General features: G+C 37.2%; 1 protein-coding gene across 4 annotated transcripts in view; it reads left to right on the forward strand.

Moving 5' to 3' along the window:
• The window catches only part of STAG1 (stromal antigen 1), a 421,343-nt gene that overhangs the window by 202,747 nt on the left and 190,855 nt on the right, over nt 1-27,741 (forward strand). For all 4 annotated transcript variants that reach the window (XM_033212569.1, XM_033212568.1, XM_033212571.1 and 1 more), the window contains one exon: nt 15,345-15,421. In XM_033212569.1, coding sequence (XP_033068460.1) covers nt 15,345-15,421 — 77 coding nt within the window. The remainder of the gene's footprint in view (nt 1-15,344; nt 15,422-27,741) is intronic.

Raw genomic sequence — 27,741 nt, forward strand, 5'->3', positions numbered from 1 at the left:
CTTTTTTTATTTTTCTTTTTTTAAAATCGTGTCTCAGGTGTCTTTTTTAAAAATGTAACCCAGGCTGGAGTACAGTGGCACGATCTTGGCTCACTGCAGCCTCACCCCTCCCTGGGCTTAGGTGATCCTACCACATTAGCTTCCCACGTGTCTGGGACTACAGGCACACACCACCACTGCACCTGGCTAATTGTTTGGTATTTTTGCAGAGTCAGGGTTTCAACATGCTATGCTGCCCAGGCTGGTCTCGAACCCCAGGATTCAAGAGTTCTGCCCTCCTCAGCCTCCCAAAGTGCTGGGATTACAGGTGTCAGCCATCGCTCCTGGCCAAAAAATTTCTTGACTAAAAACTTACTGACTGTTGTATTTTTGTATATATTTTACAATTAGTTTGTGAGCCAAGCACAGTGACTCGTGCCTGTAATCCCAGCACTTTGGGAGGTTGAGGCAGGTGGATCTCTTGAGCCCAGGGGTTGGTGTCCAGCCTGGGCAACATGGTGAAACCCTGCCTCAACAGCAACAACGAAAAAATGCAGAAATTAGTAGGGTGTGGTGGTGTGTGCCTGTCGTCCCAGTTACTTAGGAAGCTGAGGTGAGAGGATCACTTGAGGCTAGGAGGTGAAGGTTGTAGTGAACCATAATCACACCACTGCACTCCTGTCACCTGAGTGACAGAGTGAGACCCTGTCTCAAAAAAAAAAAAAGAATGTGAAGTTCCATCAGTAAACTCGTTGGCATTTTAAACGGAATTATATTGAATCTGTATGTGTGTCAGCATTTCTCAATTTTGACGCTATTGACTTTTTGGACTGGAAAGTCTTTGTCATGGGGGGAACATTCTTGCATTGTAGGACATTTAGCAGCATCCCTGGCCTCTACCCACTAATGTCAGTAGAGCGCCATTCCTACTTGAACAACTACTGCTATACGTCAGTGGGGATGAATTTACATTTTGATAAAATAGAATCTTTCAGTTTGTGATCATTGTGTTTATTTCTGCATATATTCATCCCCTCCACCAAGTATTTTAGGGGATTTTTTGAAGGGAATGTATGTGTGAAAAGGTCTTATACATCCGTTATTAAGTTTATTTTTGTACTTTCAGCATTTAAAAATTTCATTATAAGTAATGGTTTTTTAAAAATAGCGTTTTTTTGTTTTTTTTTTTTTTAAGAGCAGTTTTAGGTTTGCAGAAAAGCGTGTCTACCACTGATATTTTAATGTAAAATTTAATACGCATTCCTAGAATAAATTCAACTTGGTCATGATATATTTTTTAAATTATTTCTAGGTTTGGTTTGCTAGTATCTTGTTTAGGGTTTTTATATCTGTATTTCCATTTCAAGTTTTGTTATGAAAACTTTGCTAATTTCACAGAATAAATGGCAAATAATGACTTCTTTTTCTGTTTTTTTTTGGAATTATTTCTTTCCAGAATGTTTGGTAGAATTGAAGGCATCTGGACCTGAAGTGTTTTGTTGGATGATTTCAAGCTACTGATTCTTTTTTTTAACCATTAAATTGTATACTTGATTGATTGATTGATTGATTGATTGATTGAGACGGAGTCTAGCTGTGTCACCCAGGCTGGAGTTCAGTGCCACAAACTCGGCTCACTGCAACCCCTGCCTCCTGGGTTCAAGCTATCCTACTGCCTCAGCCTCCTGTGTAGCTAGAATTATAGGTGTGAGCCACCATGCCTGGCTATTTTTGTATTTTTAGTAGAAATGGGGTTTCACCATATTGGCCAGGCTGGTCTCAACCTCCTGACCTCCAGTGATCTGCTCGCCTTAGCCTCCCAAAGTGCTGGGATTACAGGCTTGAGCCACTGCGCCCAGTCGTGATTCACTTAAAAAATTCATTTAGCACTATTGAGGTATTTTATTACTATCATTATTATTTAGAGACTCACTGTGTTTCCCAGGCTGGTCTTGAACTCCAGACTTCAAGAGATTCTCCTGCCTCAGCCTCCCAGGTAGCTAGGACTACAGGCATGTAAGACCATGCCCAGCTTCTGGTGTTTTTATTATTTTGATAAACCAGATTTTTCTAGGAAACTCTCCATTTTATCTAAATTTTAAAATTTATTTTATAAAGGTGTTTATAATATTTCATATATATTATTTATATGTTTATAATATTCCATATATATAGTGTGTGTACATGTGGTGTGTGTGCCTGAGCGTATGCGCGTATATATATATATATATGTGTGTGTGTATGTATATATATAGTTGTGTATTGCAGATGTTCCTTTTCATTAATTTTAAATGTTTTCTGTTCCTAATTATAGCTTTTTCTTGACACATGGATCATTTAGAAGCATATTTCTTCTTCTTTTTTTTTAATGGTTTTTGTTTTGTGGTGTTTTTTTTGGGTTATTTTTTGAGACGGGGTCTCACCCAGGCTGGAGTGGAGTCATGTGTGATCACAGCATACTGCAGCCCGAACTCCTGGGCACAAATGATCCTCCTCCCACCTCAGCTTCCCAAGTAGCTGGGACCACAAGTGTGTGCCACCACACCAGCTAATTTTTCTTTTTTCTTTGTTAGGGATGGGGTCACTTTGTTGCCGTGGCTGCTTTTGAACTCCTGGACTCAAGCAATCCTCCCATCTCAAACTCACAATGTGCTGGGATTACAGGCATGAGCCACTGTGCCTGTTCAGAAGCATATTTTTTGATTTTCAAGCATGAGAGTTTTCTGGTTAATTTTTTGTATTGTTTTCTTCTTTAGTTTCCTTGAATTTGAGGCCAAAGGAAATGGTCTGTCAGTTGCAGTCCCCTTTTGTGTAGACTTATCTCAAGGTTATATGGTCAGTTTTTGCTAATGTTTCATGTGCCCTTAAAACTCATGCATATTATGCATTTTTTAGCTGTAGTTTGTCCATTGTTAGCTCAGTAATTTTGTTAAAATATTTTATATCCTTCTAATTTATTGTGCTTGTTCTGAAGATTACTGAGAAGGATGTATGTTAAAATCCCACATCATGGTTATAGATTTATGTATTTTTCCTTGATTTCTTCTTAACTGCCTTTCCCCTTCCTTACCCTCCCTCCTGTGTCTGTCTCTCACTCCGCTCCCTGATATGTTATTAGAAGTATACAGACATCCAGCTTTTTTATAACTCAATATTTTGTATTTAATGTTCCTCTTTATCTCTGGCAATACTTTTTTTTTTTTTCCTAAAAGTCTGTTTCATTTGAATATTAATGAAACTTAACAACTTTTCGTGTTTTTCTGGTGTACTGTTTTTTTCCTTTTATTGTTCCTGTGTCTTTTAGATGCCTCTTGTTACAACTTATAGCTGGATTGTAGTTTTTTAATTCAGTCTGTCTTTTAATTGTACCAGTTAGTCCCTTTTGCATTTAATACAGTCACTGTAATTTAGTTTTATATTGAACCAATGGTTGTTCTTTGCCCCTCCTGTTCTATGTTTTCTTTTTCTCTTCTTTCTTGTTTTTAAACTACTTGAATATCAAAGAATTTGTCTTTCTTTTGTCTGCTTCTTAAAACTTTTTTTTGAGATGGAGTCTCGCTCTCTTGCCAGGCTTGAGTGCAGTGGCGCGATCTCGGCTCACTGCAACCTCCACCTCCCAGGTTCAAGCGATTCCCCTGCCTCAGCCTCCTCTGAGTAGCTGGGACTACAGGCACGCACCACCACACTCAGTTAATTTTTTTGTATTTTAGTAGAGACGAGGTTTCACCATGTTGGCCAGGATGGTTTTGATCTCTTGACCTTGTGATCCACCTGCCTTGGCCTCCCAAAATGCTGGGATTATGGGCATGAGCCACCATGCCCGGCCCCAAAATTTAATTTTTGCTCTTTATTTCTGTTTTTCTGAGTTTATGTTATGCTCTAGGTATAGAATATATTTTGACAGGGGCAGGGTGTGTTGTTTTTCATCGTTTCTAAAATTTCTTAGTTATTATCTCTTTAAATTTTCTTTCCATTTTATTTCTCTTCTCCTTCAGAAACTTTGTGTACATTTGTTATACTCTCTTCTGTGTATCTTTCCATATTTTTGAATTTCCGTGCAGCTTTCTGAATAATATTTCCCCATCTTAGATTTCTTTAACTCTTTTAATTTATACCAATCCCTTAAGCCTTATTTCAGTTACTGTATTGTTCATTTCTGTAAATTATAACTACTTGGTCCATGGAATTGTTCCCCTGTGGATATTCAAACTTATATTTTTATTTTTTAACATGGTAAGTTTATTTGTTTTGCAATCTATATCTGATAATTCTAATATTTTAAGTTTTTGTGAGCCTGTTTCTGTGGTCTTGTTTTTCCTTATTTTTTGCATGTTGCCTTTCTTCTTGGTATATTTTGTTGCTTTTTATTCCAAGCTCCTTATTTCCTCTCAAATTTATTTGAATCATAGGATTAAGTTACATTTCTCTAAGAGAGGATTTAGCATTTGCTTTACAGGTGTCCAGGGGCGCTACCAATCTAGGACCGTTTGTAATTGAATAGAGCGTTTGAGATTTTCTTTCAGTTATTTGTGAGAACACCAGTTTTTGATTATAACTTCTTAGATACATTTATCTCCCTCTTTGCAGTACCAGAAAAACTTTATTTCCCCCAGAGTATGAGGTGATAAATTGACCCCTGGGTTAGCCTTAACCTGAATATGTAATCCTTTGAAGCCCCACTTTATAGAGTTATGTCTTCTAGACCGTCTACCTCAGATCGCCCAACTGAAGCAAACAGGCTTAGCAAGGGTCATCATAGAAAAGGTGATTTCAGCCTTGCTTCTATATGTTGAATTTCTGCTTTTATTTATTTTCCTCCTGTTATCTTCCTGCTTCATATGGCTTCAGATGCTTTCAAAATGCTGCTTATATTTTATTTACCATTTCAGGGAAAGGATTTGTATAAATAATATTGTTTATAATATCATTATCATAAACTGAACTTGTTTATATAAATGTAAAGTGATTTCTTCCCCGGATGATACATGTATGTGTGTGTTAATGTAACTTGTAATGCTGAAATTTTTCAAAAAAATTTTTTGTGGAAATGAATAATTTTGAAACTTTGATGCTTTTGGCATAATTTGCATATTTACTTTGTATATTGTTGTAATGTAATTTCTGCTTTCATAGGTTTTGATTTTCTTGGACCTACTTGAAGGTTTCAATGGCTTATTATTGTCATGGTTTTGAAAAAGCTCTCAAATGTAGGCTGACATGTGCAGGTACTGTTTTAGGTAGAGTGTACAAAAAAACCACAAGTAATCCTCATGGGTTTATACTTACAGAAAACCTGTTGGGTATGCAGAGAACAGGATAAGAATTATAAAATAAGAGATTGGAATATTAAGTATTTTGCCTTAATATTTTTCAGTTTCAGCCTCTCTGTGTGTGTGTCTCTCCCTCAAATAGGCCAGGCACAGTGGCTTACGTCTATAATCCCAACACTTTGGGAGGCCAAGGCAGGAGGATCAGTTGAGCCCAGGAGTTTGAGACTACCCTGGGTAACATAGTGAGACACTGTCTCTACAAAAAATAGAAAAATTAGCCAGGCGTGCACCTGTAGTCCCAGCTGCTTGGGAGGCTGGGTGGGAGGAGGCCAAGAGGTTGAGGCTGCAGTGAGCCATGATTTTGCCACTGCACTTAGCCATGATTTTGCCACTGCACTTCAGCTTGGGCAACAGAGCAAAATCCTGTATCAAAAAAAAAATATATTGCTGAGAATAGACACATGAACTATTCAGAAATTCGAAAGAGGCAGAGCACGCTGGCTCATGCCTGTAATTCTAGCACTGTGGGAGCCTGAGATGGGGGCATTGCTTCAGTTGAGGAGTTCAAGACTAGCCTGGGCAACACAGAGAAACCCTCTCTCTCTCCCCCCTTCCCCCTGCCAAAGACAAACAAAATTAGCCAGATGTGGTGATGCCTTCCTATAATCCTAGCTTACAGAGATGGGAGGTAGGAGAGGTTCAGGTGGGAGGATTGCTTGATTCTGGGAGGTCAAGGCTACAGTGAGCCAGGATTGTGCCACTGCACTCCAGCCTGGGGAACAGAGCACGCTCTCTCGCTCTTCCTTACTGTTTCTCTCTCAAAAAAATAAAAATAAAAAAAGGAGTTCAAAAAAGTTTATGTAGATACCTAAATCATCTTAAAGGAAATGAAACATAACTTCTTACCCATTAAGTGTGGGCTGTACATAGTGACTTCTAAGGAGTACAGTGTGGAAAGAGGTGGAGAAGTGTAATTTACCAAGGAGAAAACTGACAAACACTATTGCATGTAGATGTTATGGTTAATAATCAGTAGTGTTTAGTCATATTGATAGTGACTTGATTTTATATGATGAGGATGGCAATTTCTCTCTTGAGCGTCCCTCCAAAAATCCATAAACCCTGTCTAACCATAAGAAAAGAATCAGACAAATTGAAAGACATTATGTAAAATACTTGACCACTGCTTAAAACCTTTGTGGTCATCAAAAACAAGTCAAGTTTGAAATATAGAAATGGAAGTGGAGACTTTACAGATGATGCCCCAGAAATAATAAACATCATAAGAGACTACAAGGAACAACTCTACACCAATAAATTGGATAATCTAAAATAAATGACTAAATTTGTAGAAACATACAACCTATCAAGACTTGGAGTCTGGGTGAGTCATAGAGAAAAAGAAAAGCTGGGCTGGGTGCGATGGCTCGCACTGTAATCCCAGCCCTTTGGGAGGCCAAGGCGGGTGGATCGTGAGGTCAGGAGATCGAGACCATCCTGGCTAACACGGTGAAACCCCGTCTCTACTAAAAATACAAACAATTAGCCGGGCGTGGTGGCAGGCACCTGTAGTCCCAGCTACTGAGGAGGCTGAGGCAGGAGAATGGCGTGAACCCGGGAGGCGGAGGTTGCAGTGAGCGAGATTGCGCCACTGCCCTCCAACCTGGGCGACAGACTGAGACTCTGTCTCAAAAAAAGTAAAAATAAATAAATAAAAAAAGCTGAACAGACCTATAATCAGATTGAGAGAACATAGAAAAGTCCCAGGATCATTTGGCTTCAGACTGGTGACTTTTGCCAAACATTTAAAGAATTAATGCCAGTTCTTCTCAGTCTCTTCCAAAGAATTGATGAGGATGGAACACTTGTAAACTCATTTTATGTGGGCAGCATTACTCTTATACCAAAGTCAGGCAAAGATATCCCAAAAAATATACCACAAAAAGAAAAGGGCCAGTATAGATTTCTGATGAGTATATATGCAAAAAATCCTAAACAAAAACTAGCAACCAAATTTAACAGCATATTAAAATGTTCACCAAATGAAAATCAATTAATATGGTATGCCACATTAACAGAATGAAGGATAATAATCACTTGGTCATCTTAGTAGATACCAGAGAAAGAGTTTTATAAAACCAGCACCCTGTTCATGTTAAAAGAAAAATCTCACCAAACTAGGAATAGAGGAAAATAGAACATAATAATGGCCATATATACAAAGTGTATTGCTAACATATTCTATGGTGAAAATCTAAAAGCTTTTTCTGTAAGATCAGAAACAAGGTGAGGATGTCCACTCTCACCACTTATTCTGTGTATTATCAGAAATTCTGCGCATGCCCAGAGGTATTAGGCAAGCAAAAAAACAAAAAATGGAATAAGTGAAATTGTTCCTGTTAACAGATGACATAATCTTATATATAGAAAACCAGGCCGGGCGTGGTGGCTCACGCCTGTAATCTCAGCACTTTGGGAGTCCGAGGCAGGCAGATCACCTGAGGTCAGGAGTTCAAGACAAGCCTGGCCAACATGGTGAAGCCCCATCTCTACAAAAAATCAACCAGAATGGTGGCAGGTGCCTGTAATCTCGGCTACTCAGAAGGCTGAGGCAGGAGAATCGTTTGAACCTGGGAGGCGGAGGTTGGAGTGAGCCGAGATCATACCATTGCACTCCAGCCTGGGTGACAAGTGTGAAGCTCTGTCTCAAGGGAAAAAAAAAAAAGGAAAACTGTAATTATTCCACAGAAATGTTAGAATTCATCAATCAATTCAGCAAAGTAACAGGATGCAACATCAACATATAAATTTAGTTGCATTTCTATAACACTGAACTTTCTGAAGGAAAATTAGGGAAACATTCCAATTTATAATAACATAAGAAAGAATAAAATACTTAGGAATAAACTTAACTAAAGAGGTGTATTAGTCTGTTTTCACTGCTGTAAAGAAATATCTGAGACCAAGTAATTTATAAAGTAAAGAGGTTTAGTGTTTACAATTTTGCAGACTGTAGAGGAAACATGCTAGGAAGGCCTCAGGGAAATGTACAAGCATGGCAGAATTAGAAGGGAAAGCTGGCACGTCTTCACATGGCCAGAGCAAGAGGAAGAGAGGGAGAAGAGGTACTATATACACTTTTAAACAACCAGATCTCATGATAATTCACTCACTCTCATGAAAACAGGACCAAAAGGGAAATCCATCCCCATGATCCAATCACCTCCTACCAGGCCCCACCTCCAACACTGGAGAATATTTGACGTGAGATTTGAGTGGGGACACAGACCCAAACCATATTAGTAGGTAAAAGACTCTGTGAAGACAATAAAACATTGATGAAAGAAGTTAAAGGAGACAGAAACAAATGGAAAGACATCTTGTGTTCATGGATTGGAAGACTTAATATTGCTAAAGTGTCCGTACTAAACTGATCTTACCAACTCAGTGAAATTTCTGTCAAAATTCCAATGGGATTTTTTGCAGAAATAGAAAAATTCTAAAATTCATGTGGAATCACAGAACCCTTAATACCCTAAACAGTCTGAAGAAGAAAGAACAAAACTGGAAGTACCACACTTCCAAACTTCAAAATCTGATACAAAAGTACAGTAGTTAAAACATCAGCTGGATTCAGTGGCTTACACCCGTAATCCCAGCACTTGCGGAGGCTGAGGCAGGCAAATCACTTGAGCCCATGAGTTTGAGACTAGCCTGGGCAACATGGTGAAATCCTATCTCTACTAAATATAGAAAAAAATTAGTGCTGGGGCATGCTTGTAGTTCCAGCTACTTGGGAGGTGAGGTGGGAGGACCACCTGAGCTGGGGAGGTGAAGGCTGCAGTGAGCCATGATCATGCCACTGCACTCCAGCCTGGGTGACAGAGTGAGACCCTGTTTCCAAAAACAAAAACAAAACAGTTTGGCACTAGTATGAAGGTAGACATAGCAACTCATGTAACAGAATAGAGAGCCCAGAAATAATTCACGTACGTATGGACAACTTAACCTTTGACAAGGGTGTCAAGAATATGCAGTAGGGAAAGGATAGTCTTTTCAACAAATAGTGTTTGGGAAAACTGGATATCCACATGCAAAAGAATGAAATTGGTTTGGACCCTTACATTACACCTTAACACAAAAATCAACTCAAAATGGATTAAATAATTAAACGTAAGACCTGAAACTTACAAACTCTTAGAAGAAAACATAGGGAAGAGAGAGCATCATGACATTGGTCTTGGCAATGAATTCATGGGAATAACACCTAAAAGTGTCTGTGGATGGATGAATGGATAAATCAAATGTAGTATATACATACAATAGAATATTATTGAACCTTAAAAAGTAAGAAAAGTTTGCAATATGCAACAACCATGGATGAGTCTAGAGGTCATTATGCTAAGTGAAATAAGCCAGCCACAGAAAGACACAGAAATCAGTCAAGTAACTGCTTCATTACACTTACATGAGGTATGTAACTCATGGAAGGAGAGAGCAGAAGGGTGATTGCCACGGGCAGGGGGAAGCAGAAAGTGGGAAATTCCTAATAATGTGTATCAAGTGTCAGTAATGCAAAATGAATTCGTTCTAGAGATAAACAGTCTGAGAAAGTGTCACAGTGTAGAGGAGTCTAAGAAGACATGACAACTACCACCTTTGGTGGTATTCTGGAACAGAAAAATGACACTAGGTAAAACTAAGGAAATCTAAATAAAGTATGGGCTTTAGTTATTAATTTTATCAATAATGGCATATTAGTTGTGACTGTTGTACTATACTAATGTTAGGTATTGACAGTAAAGGATACTGGATCTGATGTGTATGGGATCTCTGTACTATCTTTGTACCTTTCCTGTTAGTCTAAAACTATTCTAAAATAGAAAGCATGTATTTTTTAAATGTTATAGGAGTTCAGTTAAGAAAAATTCCTTGAAATTTTGAAACTAAAGTACTAAACCCAACCAGTTCTTTTCCTCATTAATCACATACATAAAAGTTTCATAAAATGAAAAATAGGTATTCTAGGCAAAAGATGAGTTAAGAAAGTCTTAGTGGCACCTGAAAAAAGTTGTGAGAGTTTGGGACCCCTAGTGACATAGCTTTGAAGCACAGGTTGAAGAAACAGAACTTGGTCGTTTATATGCAATCTGGTAAGAAACTGTCTAAGAATCTTAATAGTCAGCCGGGCGCGGTGGCTCAAGCCTGTAATCCCAGCACTTTGGGAGGCTGAGATGGGCGGATCACGAGGTCAGGAGATCGAGACCATCCTGGCTAACACGGTGAAACCCCGTCTCTACTAAAAATACAAAAAACTAGCCGGGCGAGGTGGCGGGCACCTGTAGTCCCAGCTACTCCGGAGGCTGAGGCAGGAGAATGGCGTGAACCCAGGAGGCGGAGCTTGCAGTGAGCTGAGATCCGGCCACTGCACTTCAGCCGGGGCGACAGAGCAAGACTCCGTCTCAACAACAACAACAAAAAAGAATCTTAATAGTCTCAAATATTTAAATCTGAAATTATGTAACTGGAGCCAATTATACAATGTCATCTATAAACAAGATACTTGGTAAAACCTTTTACTCTGTACTTCATGGATTTGTATAACCATATAGGCAGCTTCTCTGCTTTTCTGCCTGAACTTAGAAATGAAATCTGGCTCTCCCTATATCAGATTATTTCACTTATGGCCTCATTAATTAGAAAGGAGAAGAGTTCAGCCTTTTCTACTCCCCATTTTCTACTTCTTGCTTTTCTATACCATACTATGAAAGGTAACAATCTTCTCTAGAGTTATTTTTTATTGTTATCATTTTATTTCTCGCTTTAGTTACCTAGGACTAAAATTTTTTGGTTGACCTCTTGTCTCTAATGCATAATTTTTGCCTGAGTTCTCAATTTTCTTTAGTAATATCCTGAATATTTTGGGACTTTCTCTACAAAAATACATAGACACGAATTTTCATATGTTTTAAAATGGCTCATAGGTACTTTGGAATCCATGTGCCACAGGTCAAGAAACCCTGCCTATCTTGCATCTTATTAATAATAATAATAGAACTGAGGTGACAGACAGACATTATTTTTCTTACAGTCATTTCTTCTAAGTCTTACGTGAACAATGTTAGCACTGAAGATGAACTTACTTTAATAGTTCTTGAAGATATGGTGAATATACTTTGGACATCTTTGAACAGTTCTATAGCTCTAGGATAGTGCTTACTTTTGGTCCTGGGCTATACTAGCATGGCTCAAACAAGCTCTACAATTTGATATTCTAATATTTGGTAAAGTTTCTGTTCTTGGTGTAGATGGACTGCATCCTGTGCAGTCTTGAAAGATTAGATAATCGGTATTCACATGTTATGTGCCAATACGTGATTTTTAAAAACATTTACTTTAATATTTTACTTATCTTTTGTATTTAGAAAGGAAAAAATACATTAGTTTCCCCCCCTCCCCCACCACAAGGACTGTTATAAAGTGAAGGCTGCCATCTAGAGACAGACTCATCATTGGAGATGTAATCACAGCAATTTGTTTTCAAGGCATTCTAAAAAATTTATAAGTATCAAAAATGTATCTTTATTCATAATTTGTGAGGTTTTTTTTTCATTTTTGCACATACTATCTAGACAGATCCCATGCATCCCAAGATATTTATGATTAAGCTTAAAAGGTATCAAAGTGTCTCTTTCTTTGCCTTTCCCCCAGACCCCCTCCTCAAGTCTTGAAAAAGACTCTTAAATGTAGTCACTGCATTACTGGGTAGCTGTTAATTTCTACATTTCTGGTATGCTGATATTTAGTGAATCCTTCTCAGTTTTAGTAAGCTCAACATTTCTTGCTTGACTCAGATTTTTTCTACCAATCCACCCATATTTATATCTAATCTTGATTTACAGTTTGCTCTTTATCAGACTAGGTTATATAAAAATGAAACAAAAAATGGCCAGGCACGCTGGCTCATGCCTGTAATCCCAGCAGTTTGGGAGGCCAAGGTGGGTGGATCATGAGGTCAGGAGTTTGAGACCAGCTTGGCCAACATGGTGAAACCCTGTCTCTACTAAAAATACAAAATTTATTGTGTTTTTAGTAGAGAATAATTACACATGGTTATGCGTGCCTGTAATCCCAGCTACTCAGGAGGCTGAGGCAGGAGAATCGCTTGAACCTGAGAGGTGGAGGTTGCAGTGAGCTAAGCATCGAGCCATTGCACTCCAGCTTGGACAACAGAGCAAGACACTGTCTCGAAGAAAAGAAAAGGTGAGACAACAATAAAAACGATCCTGTCATTTGCTTAGATTATCTCTAGTACATAACTAGATTACATTTTATTTATTTAGAGTCTATAATCCACTCTGTAAAAGAAAAGCTTTAAAATGATTTATACATGGAGCAATTACTTTGAAAGCATCTACTATTTGGAAGGCTCTTTTGCTAAGTGTGTTAGACAGTGTTAGTGTATTTCAACCACACTTAGACTTCAGTAATTTGGGGTAAGCAAGAATGGTGTGTCGTAAAAGCTATCAACTTTTTTTGGGTGGCTGTGGGGAGTCTTGCTCTGTCATCCAAGCTGGAGTAGAGTGGCGCAATCTCAACTCACTGCAACCTCAGCCTCCCAGGTTCCAGAGATTCTTGTGCCTCAGCCTCCTGAGTAGCTGGGATTACAGGCATGTGCCACCCACACCTGGCTGTTTTTTTGTATTTTTAGTAGAGATGATGTCTTGCCGTGTTGCCCAGGCTGATCTCAAACTCCTGATCTTAAGCAATCTGCCCACCTCAACCTCCCAAAGTGCTGGGATTATAGGTGTGAGCCACCATGCATGGCCAAAAGCCATTAATATAAACTTAAAAGAGCCTTTTGTTATATTTGGATAAATTGTTTTGCTGCTGAGTAGAGTTCTGTCTACTTTCAGTCTTCTATGTACTTGTGTACCTAGAAGGGATGCATAGAAGGCTTGGAGTTTCTGCCCTGGCTGATCTCACAGAATAAAGGAGGAGAATTGAAAATGACTGAGGGGGAACAGGGTTGAGACATTTCTCTAAACTGTGATTCATAACTATGAGGATAAGAAAGTTTGCTGGGTCCTTCTTGACTTTTCTGACAATTTACCTCTTCATTGTCTTAACTTACCCCCATGAATAGGTACTAGGCATTTCGCATGGGATGTTTAGTGCTGTTGGACCTGATATGTCTACTCTGGAGGTGGAGGCTATAGGTTTGGGTGATGGGAAAACCACTGGAATGACTTTCCCTGCTTTTGGGATGAAAGAGGTAGCTCATCTCTTCAAACAGTATTTGAATCTGTGCATACGTAGGAATCTGACTTCCTGTAGAACTCAAGTTATGAACTGGAGCTTTTAGCTTGCTTCCAAAATGGGCACGATAATGTATCAAAAAAAATGAATGCCCAAGTAGGAGAGTCTAATACTGAATATCTTTTATGCTACAGGCGCAATGCCAAATACTTTATATTTGTTACCTCATTTAATTCTCTTATCATCCTTATTTATTTGTTTGAATGTTTCCCAGGTGCTAAGTAATGTTCCAGGCAATAGCAGTTAGAACATTGAAGAAAACTTCTCTGCTCTGCAGTGATATTCTCACCATTTAAAAGATTAAAAATCCTAGTTTCATAGAGATTAAGTGACTTTTCTAGTGTCCCATATCTGGTAGCTGGTGGAGCTGAGAAACCCTACTATGTCTTATTCTAAAGACGTTGAGCCACTCTAGGATGACTTATTTTCTGAAGCTTCTGATGTGTTTTTTAATCACTGCAACTACAATTACAGTCTGTTTTTATTGTTGTTTATATAGATATTTATACAAGAATGTGTTTTCCACCCTTATGTTCCATCTTGTGTGCCCTATGATAGCAGATAACAAAAACACAGTATTTCTGGCAAACTTGTGTTGAGGATTCTTATTCTTGCCTTCTACTGAGTGCATATCGATAAGGATTATACAAATGCCTGATAGTGTTTAAGAGCAGTGTCTTTCAGTTTAGTTTTTTACATTTCATTTTTTTATTTGAAATGTATTTACTCATAATTTTGTTTGAGTAATATACTCATGTAGTTCAAATTTTTAAAGTGCAAAAAGCATGAATGTAGTCTCCTTTGTTTTTCTAAACCTCAACTGCCCATTTCTCTTTCTTGGAGGCAACCAGTTTTACTAGAGTGTCTTTCTAGAAATATTTTAATGTGTTCAATCAAATATATTTCAATATCCATTCTTTTTTGTGTTTGAATATATCCTATAGATCTTTCCATATCAGTCATAGATAGCTTATTTTTTTGAAAGCTCCGTCCATAGTTTTGATAGATTCCATTGACTTTGAGAGTCAATAAAGAATAGTGGTTATCATAGTAGACAGTCTGCCTGCATGTAAACCATGGGTCTGATACTGGGAAACTTTTTTTTGCAAGTTGCTAAACCTCTAGATGCCTCTTGTCTCAGAAATAATAGTACATTCTTCATAGGGCTGTTGTAAAGATTAAATGTATAAACATCAAGTGCCCGGGAGATAGTAAGCACCCAAATGTTAGCTGCCACCACCATTGTCATTAATATCACCTTTTTATGTATTTCATCTGATCTTTATGAACATATAGGCTTTCTTTCCTTTTTTTTTTTTTTCTTTATTACAAGCAGTGCTTCAGGGATAACCTTTTACAGTCATTACTTTGCACATGTTTTACTCTGTGGATGTTTTACTACAAGTACAATCCGTGGATCAAAGAGTGTGTAAATTTGTAGTTTTGGCAGACATTTACCAAACTGCATACTGTAGAGATTGTACCAAATTATATACTTTTATCAACAATTTAACATAATTTAAATTATCTAGAACTTTATGGTAGCTTTCTGATGTTATGTCTAATTATGGTTAAAAATGGCAATTTCAAAATTCTTCCTTTTCCTTCTTAGGAGTACTGTCCTGTCAGAAGAGCCTGATCAAACAATGTTTTATGTTTTAATATAAAGTATATGTTGGAAGGTTATTCTTTTGGGATTCTCACAGATAACTTGTTAATGCTTGAGAGAGTAGAAGTTGATCTGAAAGATTAACTGTAAAATCTGTCGTTCCACAGGTACTGTGAGAATAGAGATGTTTCGAAATATGCAGAATGCAGAAATCATCAGAAAAATGACTGAAGAATTTGATGAGGTATAGCATTCCAGTATTTGTACAAATTGCTTACTTAATACTTTCACATGATGAATATGTTGATTATCTCAGGTTTTGTTTTGATTTGATGTTTAGTGTAACTGAAGATCTGTTTTTTAATTATATATGATAATCTATGGTACTAATTCCAAAATTAATGATCTTTCGAGGTTTGATTATGTTGTGTGGAGTACTGAATAATTACTGGCAGGATAAGAAAATTAGTGGTATGAGGTAGAAGTAGATTCTTGACATTTATTTTGAAGACCATCTCAAATTCCCAAATTTATAAATGCATCTCCAACAGTTTTCTGTTTGTGGAATGCTAATTGCATTAAACACTTTAAAGGGAAAATGGTTTGGAGGTCAGTGAATTCTAAGCAGGACCACATATTATACCTGTCTCACAGATTATAAAATCATGTTATGTTATTTAAGATTCCAAGACATCCTAATTAAGAAAAGCCCTGCTTGCCTTCATTTAACCCAGAATTTCCCAAAATTATTTTACATGGAACTTCTCCCAAACCCCTGGTGTGTGTGTGTGTGTATGAATGTAAAGCTTCTATTTGGGACACTCTACTTGAAAGTATTCTTTTCATTTAGAATACATGTTTTCTTTGCTTAGCTTCACAAATTAATCACCTTTCCCATTTTCATAGAAATATTCTCTTGAGCAGTTTTATACTGATTGTAAATGCTGAAACATTTCCACAGTTTTATTTCTGTATTGTATTTATGGTGAAATGAATTTATATTATGTATTAGGCTACCATTAATTCCAGTTTTAACAATCTGCCTTTTGATTTAAATAACATTTCTATTTTTGGTATGTGTTTCTTTTTCTTGACTTTCAGCACTAAAATATTGGTTGTTTTCTAGGTCTACTCTTCGACAGGGAGCGGGCTTGGGGTTTTATTATTATTAATTTTAACTTGGAAAAAGTAATACAAACACACATATTAAGACAAACAGTGTGTGACCCGGGTATTGTGTTTTTTGAAAGTTCATCGGGTGATTCTAATGTATACCAAAGCTTGGGAACTACTGGTTTAAAGAAAATTAAAAGAAAGCCAATAATTAACTTAGTAAAACTCTTCATGTATCAAAATAGAATGAGATAAAAACAGAAATAAAGACACTATGAAAATGCACATATAACAAGAAAGCATGACTTTTGTTTTAGGATTATTAAATAACTAGAAGTTGAGAAATTCAGGAAAATAAATATATACTTTTTTTTTTTTGGAGACACAGTTTCATTCTGTTGCCCAGCCTGGAGCTCAGTGGCATTGTCTCAGCTTACTCCAACCTCCACCTCCCCGGTTCAAGCAATTTTCATGCCTCAGCCTCCCAAGTAGCTGGGATTACAGGCCTGTGCCACCACGCCCAGCTAATTTTTGTGTTATTAGTAGAGACAGGATTTCTCCATGGTATCCAGGCTGATCTCAAACTCCTGACCTCAGGTGATGCAACCACCTCAGCCTTCCAAAGTGCTGGGATTACAGACATGAGCCACCACACTCGGCCAAATATATACTTTAAAAAATACTCCTGTAAATATTGTTAACTATCATGGTATATTGAAGGAATAGTAAACTATTAAGAAAACTAAGAATGAGTTACATTGCAAGTGAAATGACTGAAAAGGCATTTCATATACCTAAACATATTTTCTTGCAATATTTGAGAAGATCAACTTAATCAAAGACGACTTTTTAAAAAGCACCATTCAAGTTTTTTTGTTTGATAGTAAAGTAACACAGTTTGATTATGATATGAAGGTATTTATTTGAAGTGAAAATACTTACTAGATATTTGAGGCTATCCATTTTATCTTCTGTCACTTGAGGATGATATTAGTCCTTTTGTTACTGTGCATACACCTGAGAAACTTGGTTTAAATGCGTGTATATTGTGAAATATACCTTATTTTAACAAATTTATTATGTTTTTTTCTTCAAAAGACTATATATGTCATTTGGCTTTCTGGGAGTTGAGGGGGTTAGTTTTGTTAAATTGTATTCTGTAATATTCTAAAAGATCTGATAACAAGAACCACTGGATTCCAAGGGTCTAGAACGATGTCTAATTCTCAAGGAATAATCATTAAAATTTTATTGAAATTAATACATTGTATTTACAGCAAAGTAAGGTAAAGGTGAGATGAGCTAGTTTGAAGCTGTTTAGATTTTCAGTAAAGTGATCTAAAAGTAAGTTATTGCCTGAGAAGTATACTTTGGCTCCCATTCTTTATTATAAACAGATTATTATAACGTTTGTTAATAATCTTTTTAAAATACCTGTAAACCTGCACACAGCCAGCAGTGCTTTGTGATTGTAATATCAACCTAATTTAAAAATAAATTAATTCCCAGAGCAGTCTATGGGCTATTCAGTCAGTACATACACTTGGTTCTTGATAGAGCTAGCTGTAGAAAGCTAAAGCAAATTGATATTTCTTCCCCACATTTTTAGAATTGCACATTCATATGTAAAGTCTTTGGTATGTTTCCAAGGTCAGATTGCATAGTTTTCATATGTTTTAAGTATAACTTTTATGTAGGGAAATTTTTGTAACAAAACACATTTAGTGTATTCATTTAGTGCCTTTAATTCTTGCTTGTTCTTTTGCATTACATTGATAAATTGTGCGATTTCTGTGTATTGTGCTCTCTGCCGTGATAACTTATGTTGCAGATTTTTTCTCTTTTCCTAATTGTATGTATTTCTCTGAATTTATCCATTTCAGCATTTATCTAATCAAAGGATTAACATTATTAATAAGTATGAAAAGGGTTAGATAGTATACAAACTGTGAAAAGGAAATATTACAGATATGATAGGGGAAAGCTCAAACTGTCTCTAGTCCCAAATTAAAGTCTCTAAATTGTTTCAATTGTATATCCCATCACTAAACATTTTTTAAACTGTCATCCTAATAGTGAAAACCTGTGATAAGCCTCCTCTCTCTTCATTATGCTCCTTTTCAGAGGGCTAATGTTTTTAACTTACGAGAGGAGTGCTTAGAAGTAACTACGTGGTGGCCAGACATGGTGGCTCACGCCTGTAATCCCAGTACTTTGGGAGGCCAAGGTGGGTGGGCCACCTGAGGTCAGGAGTTCAAGAACAGCCAGGTCAACATGCTGAAACCCCGTCTCTACTAAAAATACAAACATTTGCCAGGAGTGGTGGCATATGCCTGTAATTTCAGTTACTGGAGTGACTGACGCAGGAGAATCACTTGAATCTGGGAGGTGGAGGTTGCAGTGAGCTGAGATCACACCACTGCATTCCAGCCTGGGCAAAAGAGTGAGATTCTCTCAAAAAAAAAAAGAGTATGTGGTGATTATCTGAGACCACCTTAGTTCTGAACTTAAATATCTTACAAATAATGAATATATGAAAAGATTTCTTCCTTCCACCCTTGATAATCAGAAGACTGAGTATATACCCTTGTTTGTTTATTGTATTAAAGTGTACTTTGCAGCATATGCATATTTATTGATAGAATTAAATGTATATAGTATTGCGCTATCATTATTTGTGTCAGTAATCTTTAACGGACAGATAAAGAAGACTGTGTCATACTATTATGATTAAAATACCTGATCACAAAGTGGTTTTCAGATATCACAGGCTAATTACTCAAGACTCAGTATTTAGACATTGTTCTAATGTTGGTAATGGGTTTATATCCTTGTTTTTAATAGTCTTCTTAATAATTTAAACTTTTCAAGGTCATTTTCTTATTAGATTTTCGTGGCTTTACTTTTATAGTGGACTTAGATGAACTCATGCAAGAAGTGACTGCCGCCACATTTCTTATTTGCTTATGATCACATACTCAGGTTTTTGTTGTTGCAGTTTTCTTGAAAAATCTGTGCTTGGTGCCTTTCCATTTTACCGGGAGTTAAAAATAGATACTATTGGCCAGGTGCAGTGGCTCACACCTATAATCCCAGCACTTTGGGAGTGTGAGGTGGGTGGATCATTTGAGATTAGGAGTTTGAGACCAGCCTGGCCAACATGGTGAAACCCCATCTCTACTAAAAATACAAAAATTAGCGTGGTGGTACGCGCCTATAATCCCAGCTACTGGGGAGGCTGAGGCAGGAGAATCGCTTGAACCCAGGAGGCAGAGGTTGCAGTGAGCCAAGATCACGCCACCACACTACAGCCTGGGCAATGGAGTGAGATTTCACCTCAAAAAAAAAAAAAAAAGACACTGTTAAGCTTAAAGTCATTGAATTGGTCATATGTAACTTAAAATAACTTAAGAAACCAGTGATGAATGCCATTTCTACTGTCAACTCCTTTGAGTATTGAACTCTTTTTTGCTACTCTTTTAAATTTGTTTTGTGACACAAAGCAATCTGAAATATGGACCAAGTGAGGGCATACCAGGCTTATTCTGTATATTAAATATTAGCAACAATTAATTTCTTTCTTTTTGTAGATAAAAATAAATAGAAATAGAAGTTCTAATATTTTCTTGCAATACACCACTCCGTTTGTGTTGCATACTTCACTGTGGAAACTGCTCCAAGATGAGAAAGGTAAACAGAATGTTAAAGAAAGAAAATAGAATTAGAAATGACAAGTGCCAAAAAACAAATCAATAATTAAAAAATTGCAGTGACTCCAGAAATTGTAATGAATTTGTAATATGCAAAAGTGTAACAAAGGAAATATATAATGACTGAACCCTGCAGTTCAAACTGTTGAGGACAAGAGCAAACATGTTGAATAGTAATAATAATAGCTACTAATCATGCTTAATAGATGCAAGCACTGTTAGGTGCTTTACATATACTTAATCCTCACAACATTTTTGTGAGGTAGGTAGTTTATAATATTGTTATCCCTGTATGACAGATGAGAAAATTGGGGCACAAAAGGGTTAAGAAACTTACCTGAGGTCACACAACTACTAAATGGCAAGCCAGGAGTTGAACCCAAACAATCTAGCTCCTACAGCTGTACCTTTTTTTTTTTGGAGAGTGAGTCTTGCTCTGTCACCCAGGCTGGAGTGCAGTGGTGCGATCTTGGTTCACTGCAACTTCTGCCTCCCAAGTTCAAGTGATTCTCATGCCTTAGCTTCCTGAGTAGCTGGGACTACAGGCGCACACCACCACACCTGGCCAATTTTTGTAGTTTTAGTAGAGACGAGGTTTCACCGTATTGGACAGGCTGGTCTTGAACTCTTGGCCTCAGGTGAGCCACTGTGCCTGGCCCTAAGTCCATACTCTTAACTACTACCCTATTTTGTGTTTTATATAATCAGAAGTTTATGATACTGAAATGGCTGGGAAGAGATTACTCAGTAACAGTTAACGTTCTTTCAATTTGAACAACCCTGGTCATATAATTCGTTTCTGGCTATTTTTACTATCAATTTCTTACTGCTGATCCAGTGAGTTATAGAATTATACTAGTTTTTTTTTAATGAGCCAATTATACTCTCTTAATCTAAAATAATCTTTTTAGATTGAGTCAGACCTCTCTATTACATTATCTGACACATCCAGTCATTATGAAAGATGCTTAAATGAGATATTTGTGAAGCTAAAGTATATTCCAACAATAACATTTATGTCAGTGGCCACTGGATTAAATTACCATCTGGATTAGTCATGATAAACTATGTATTGAGGATATACTTACATGCTGATAATTGGAAAATCTTTATCTTTCCGTTTTAAAACTTGTACAAAATTGGATTTTACAGTGATTGAAATAAATCACATTTATATTTGTCAATTATTAAGATGTATTAGATTTTTCAGCTAAAGCCAGATAGTAGGAATTCGGTTTTTTATTTATTAGAGGTATAACTTTTTGCTTGTATAGATACATAGTAGTTTACATTTTTTTTTTTTTTTTTTTGAGTCAGAGTCTTGCTCTGTCACTCATGCTGGAGTGCAGTGGCGTGATCTGTACTCACTGCAAGTTCCGCCTCCCGGGTTCACGCCATTCTCCTTCCTCAACCTCCCAAGTAGCTGGGACTACAGGCTCCTGCCACTGTGCCCAGCTAATTTTTTTTTGTATTTTTGTAGGAGAGACGGAGTATCACCATGATCTCGATCTCCTGACCTTGTGATCCACCCGCCTCAACCTCCCAAAGTGCTGGAATTACAGGTGTGAGCCGCCACACCCGGCCAGTAGTTTACATTTTTATGGAGTACATGTGAATATTTTTACATGCATAGAATGCGTAATGATCAAGTCAGGGTATTTGGGGTATCTCTTACCTTGAGTATTTATCATTTCTATGTGTTGGTACCATTTCAAGTCCTTTCGTAGCTTTTGTTTGTTTGTTTTGAGACAGAGTCTCACTCTGTTGCCTAGGCTGGAGTGCAGTAGCACCATCTCAGCTCACTGCAACCTCCACCTCCCTAGTTCAAGTGATTCTCTTGCTTCAGCCACCCAAGTAGCTGGGATTACAGGCTTGTGCCACCATTCCTAGCTAAGTTTTGTATTTTTAGTAGAGACAAAGTTTTGCCATGTTGGCCAGGCTGGTCTTGAACTCCTGTCCTCAAGTGATCCACCTGCCTTGGCCTTCCTGAGAGCTGGGATCACAGGCATGAGCCACCGTGCCCAGCTCTCTCCTAGCTATTTTGAAATATGTAATATGTTGATGTTAACTGTAGTCACCCAGGCCTGCTATCGAACATTATAACTGTAAGTTAGATAGAATTTACATGTGTGGCTTGGTATCCTCCTTGCAGTAACGAGTGAATTCTCATTTTGAGTTCACAAGATATCTGATAATTTACCCAACCTCTCCGTTTTCTCCTCACACGCCTTTCTCACTCTGACATCTATCATTATATTCCCTGTCACCATGAGATCAAGTTTTTTAGCTGATGGATATGAGTGAGAAAATGTGGTATTTGTTTTTCTGTTCCTGAGTTATTTTACTTAATATAATGATTTCCAATTCTATTCATGCTGTTGCAAATGACTTTATTTTTTTATAACCAAATAGTTTTCTGTATGTATATGTATACATATACACATGTATATGCTACATTTTCTTTATCCATTCATCTATTGATGGACACTTAGATTGATTCCATATCTTTGCTATTGTGAATAGTGCTGTGATAAACTTGCAAGTGTGGTTATCCCTTTGATATACCGATTTATTTTCCTTTGGATAAATACATAGTAGCTGGATCATATGGTAGTTCTATTTTTAGTTTTTTGAAAAATCTCCGCACTGTTTTCCATGGTGGTTGTACTAATTTACATTCCCACCAACAGTGTGTAGAAGTTCTCTTTTCTCCAAATCCTCACCAGTATCTGTTGTTTTTTTCTTCAATAATAGCCATTCTAACGGGGTTGAGATGATATCTCATTGCCCATTTAATTTGTATTTTCTTGATGGTTATGGATGTTGAACACTTTTTCATATACCTGTTGACCATTTAAGTTTTCTTTTGAGAGTTGACTATTCATGTGCTTTGCTCACTTTTTAATGGGATTATGTTTTTTTTTTTTAATTTATTGTTGAGTTGTTTAAGTATTCTGGGTATTAGTCTTTTGTTGGATGAATAGTTTGCAAATATTTTCTCTCATTGAAGAGGTTGTCTCTTCACTCTGTTGTTTTCTTTGCTGTGCTTTTTTATTTTTAGTTTAATGTATCTTGTTTGCCTTTTTTGTTTTTATTGTCTGTGCTTTTGATGTCTTGGCTATAAATTATTTGCCTAGACCAGTGTTCTGAATTGTTTTTCCTGGGTTTTCTTCTACTAGTTTTATAGGTTCAGGTCTTACATTTAAGTCTTTAATTTATCTTGAGTTTTTTATATAAGGTGAGAGATAGGGGTTCAGATTCATTCTTCTGCATATGGATATCCAGTTTTTCCAGTATCATTTATTGAAGGAAGGTGTACTTTCTGCAGTGTATGTTCTTGACAACCTTTATCAAAAATCAGTAGGCTATAAATATGTGGATTTATTTCTGGATTCTCTTTTCTATTCAATTGGTATGTGTGGTTATTTCCATACCAATGCTTTGCTCTTTTGGCTAATACAGCCTTATAATATAGTTTGAAGTCAGGCTGTAATGCCTTCAGCTTTGTTTTGTTTTGTTTTATTTCATTTCATTTGTTTGTTTGTTTTGCTTAACTTTGCTTTGGCTATTCTGGCTCTCTTTTGGTTCCATACACATTTTAGGATTTTTTTTTTTTCTGTTTCTGTGAGAACTGACATTGGTATTTTGACAGGGATTACATTGAATCTATATATTACTTTTGACAGTATGGTCATTGATATGGTTTGGATGTTTGTCCCCTTTAAATCTCATGTTGAAATGTAATCCCCAGTGTGGGAAGTGGGGCCTGGTGGGAAGTGTTTGGGTCATGGGGACAGATCCCTCGTGAGTGGCTTGGTATCCTCCTTGCAGTAACGAGTGAATTCTCACTTTCAATTCACAAGATATCTGATAATTTTTTAAAATGTGGCACCCCTGCCCCGTTACTCCTTCTCTCACCGTGTGATTCACTGGCTCACCTTTACCTTCTGCTGTGATTATAAGCATCCTTGAGGACCTCACCATAAGATGAGCAGACTCCAGTACTGTGCTTCATATACAGCTTCTAGAACTTGAGCCAATAAACCTCTTTTCTTTATAAATTACCCAGAAATATATGAATACTATATTTCTTTATAGTAATGCAAAAAATAAAAATAAAATGGCCGGGCGCGGTGGCTCAAGCCTGTAATCCCAGCACTTTGGGAGGCCGAGACGGGTGGATCGCGAGGTCAGGAGATCGAGACCATCCTGGCTAACACGGCGAAACCCCGTCTCTACTAAAAAATAGAAAAAACTAGCCGGGCGAGTTGGCGGGCGCCTGTAGTCCCAGCTACTCGGAGGCTGAGGCAGGAGAATGGCGTAAACCCGGGAGGCGGAGCTTGCAGTGAGCTGAGATCCGGCCACTGCACTCCAGCCTGGGCGACTGCGAGACTCCGTCTCAAAAAATAAAAAAAAAAATAAAAAAAAAAATAAAATGGCCGGGCGCGGTGGCTCAAGCCTGTAATCCCAGCACTTTGGGAGGCCGAGACGGGTGGATCGCGAGGTCAGGAGATCGAGACCATCCTGGCTAACACGGCGAAACCCCGTCTCTACTAAAAAATAGAAAAAACTAGCCGGGCGAGTTGGCGGGCGCCTGTAGTCCCAGCTACTCGGAGGCTGAGGCAGGAGAATGGCGTAAACCCGGGAGGCGGAGCTTGCAGTGAGCTGAGATCCGGCCACTGCACTCCAGCCTGGGCGACTGCGAGACTCCGTCTCAAAAAATAAAAAAAAAAATAAAAAAAAAAATAAAAAAGGCAACACAGTCATTGTACCAACCTTTTTAAAAAAAAATTTCAGTTGGTATCAACATTTTACCAATATTCTTGTGAATCATGAGCGTGAGATGTCTTTCCATTCGTTTGTGTCCTCTTCAATTTCTTTCATCAGCCTTTTATAGTTTTCCTTATAGAGATCCTTCACTTTAGTTAGCTTTATTTCTAGATCTTTTATTTTTTGTAGCTATTGTAAATGGGATTGCCATCTTGATTTTTTACAGCTGTTTTATTATTGGTATATAGAAACCAATTTTTATGTGTTGAAAAAATGTAAAGCACTTTACTGAATTTGCTATCAGCTCCGAGAATTTTTTGGTAGAGGCTTTGGGTTTTTCTAAATATAAGATCATGTCATCTGCTGAGAGGGACAGTTTGACTTCCTCTTTTCCAGTTTGGGTGCATTTTGTTTTTTTCTCTTAACTGATTGGTCCGTCTAGGACTTCCAGTACCATGTTGAATAAGACTTGTAAAAGTAGGCATGTTTGTTTTGTTTCAGTTCTTAGAGGAAAAGGTTTGAACTTTTCCCCATTCAGTATGATGTTACCTGTGAGTTTGTCGTATATGAACTTCATTATTTTGAGGTATATTCTTTTTTTGCCTAGTTTATTGAGAATTTTTATCATGAATAGTTGTTGGATTTTACCAAATGCTTTTTCTACATCTGTTGAGATGATCAGAGGGTTTTTGTCTTTCATTCTGTTGGTGTTATGTATCACATTTGTTGATTTGCATATGTTAAGCCATCCTTGAATGCCTTATGTAAATTTTGCTTGATCATGGTGTATTAGTGAGTTTGTAGTGAGATTAAATCAGTAATAAAAAGTCTCCCACCCAAGAAAAGCCCAGGCCCAAAAGGATTCACAGCTGAATTCTACCAAAGATAGAAGAAATAATACCAGTCCTCCTCAAACTATTCCAAAAAACTTAAAGAGGAGGGAATTCTCAGTAAGTCATTTTAGAAGGCCAGCATTACCCTGTTAGCAAAACCAGATAAGGACACAGCAAAAACAACAACAACATCATAAAGGAAACTACAGGCCAACATCCCTGATGAAGTTAGATACAAAAGTTTTAGCAAACCAAAGTCAACAGCACATGAAAAAGGTGATATACTATGATCAAGCAATTTGTTAGTGTATAGTTGTTCATAATAGTCTCTGATGATCTTTTGTTTTCTGTGTTATCAGATGTAATGTCTCATTTTTCATTTCTAATTTTTTTTAATTTGGGTCTCTGTTAGTCTAGCTAGTGGCTCATCAGTTTTATCTTTTTGAAGAACCAACTTTTCATTTCATTGATCCATTGATTTTTTTTAGTTTTAGCTTCGTTTATATTTGGTCTGATCTGTATTATTTATTTTCTGCTGTTAATTTTGTATTTGGTTTGTTCTTCCTACTCTAGTTCCTGAGGTGCATCGTTAAATTGTTTCTTTGAAACCTTACTACTTTTTTTTTTAAAGACAGAGTTTCACTCTTGTTGCACAGGCTAGAGTGCAGTGGCGTGATCTCGGCTCACTGTAACCTTTGCCTCCCAAGTTCAGGTGATTCTCCTGCCTCAGCCAGCCGAGTATCTGGGATTACAGGCACCCACCACCACACCCAGCTAATTTTTGTATTTTTAGTAGAGATGGAATTTCACCATGTTGGCCAGGCTGATCTTGAACTCCTAACCTCAAGTGATCCACCCACATCAGCCTCCCAAAGTGCTGAGATTACAGGTGTGAGCTGCTGTGCCTGGCCTGAAACCTTACTACTCGTTTGATGCAGGTGTTTATTGCTATCAACTTTGATCCTAGTACAGTTTTTGCTATATCCCACAGGTTTTGGTATGTCATGTTTCCACTTTCATTTATTTCAAGGCATGTTTTGATTTACATCTTAATTTCTTCATTGACCCAGTGGTTATTCAGGAGTGTTTTTTTAAATTTTTATATATTTGTAAAGTTTTCAAAGTTTCTCTTTGTATTGATTTCTGGTTTTATTCCATTGTGGTCTGAGAAGATATTTCATATGATTTTGATTTTTTAAAATTTGATGAGACTTGTTTTGTGACTTAACATATAGTCTATCCATGTGCTAATGAGAATGATGTGTATTCTGTTTATGGCCATACCACCCTGAACGCACCTGGTCTTGTCCGATCTCGGAGAATAATGTGTATTCTGCAGTTGTTGGATAAAATGTCCTATAAATGTCAAGTCTATTTGGTTTAAGGTCTAGTTTAAATCCAGTGTTACTTTAATGAATTTCTGTGTAGATGATCGAATGCTGAGAGTGAGGTGTTGAATTCTCTGTTATAGTCTGGGAGTCTGTTTAGATCTAGTAATGTTTGCTTTATAAATCTGGATGCTCCCCCGTTGGGTGCATATATACTAAAAATTATTAAATATTCTTGTTGGGTTAATCTCTTTATCATTATATAATAACCTTTGTCTTTATGACTGTTTTTGATGTAAAGTTTGTTTCACTCATCATAAGTATAGCTGTTCTTGCTCACTTTTCATTTCTATTTGTGTGGAGTATCTTTGTCCATCCCTTTAGTTTCAGTCTATCTGTGTCTTTATAGGTAAAGTGCATTTCTTGTAGGCAGCATGTAGTTGGATACTGTCTTTTATCTACTAAGCTGGTCTTTGTCTTTTTAGTGGAGTATTTAATCCATTTACATTCAAAGTTAATATTACTATATGACCCTTTGTTCCTGTCATAGTGTTAATTGTTTTCTGGTTGTTTTGTAATATTATTTGTTTCTTTTTCTCCTATTGTTTGTCTTTGTTGTTTGGTGATTTTCTGTAGCAGTGTCATTTGATTATTTTATCTTCCTCATATGTGTGTTTGCTTTACCAGTGATATTTATACTTTCGTGTGTTTTCTTGATGGTAAGCATTGTTCGTTCACATCCAGTTTTAGGACTCCCTTGAGCAGTTTTTTTGTGTAGAACAGATCTGGTGGTGATGGATTTCCTTAGCT

Source organism: Trachypithecus francoisi, unplaced genomic scaffold (genome assembly GCF_009764315.1).
Source record: "Trachypithecus francoisi isolate TF-2019V2 unplaced genomic scaffold, Tfra_2.0 Lachesis_group0, whole genome shotgun sequence".
Lineage (NCBI taxonomy): Eukaryota > Metazoa > Chordata > Mammalia > Primates > Cercopithecidae > Trachypithecus > Trachypithecus francoisi.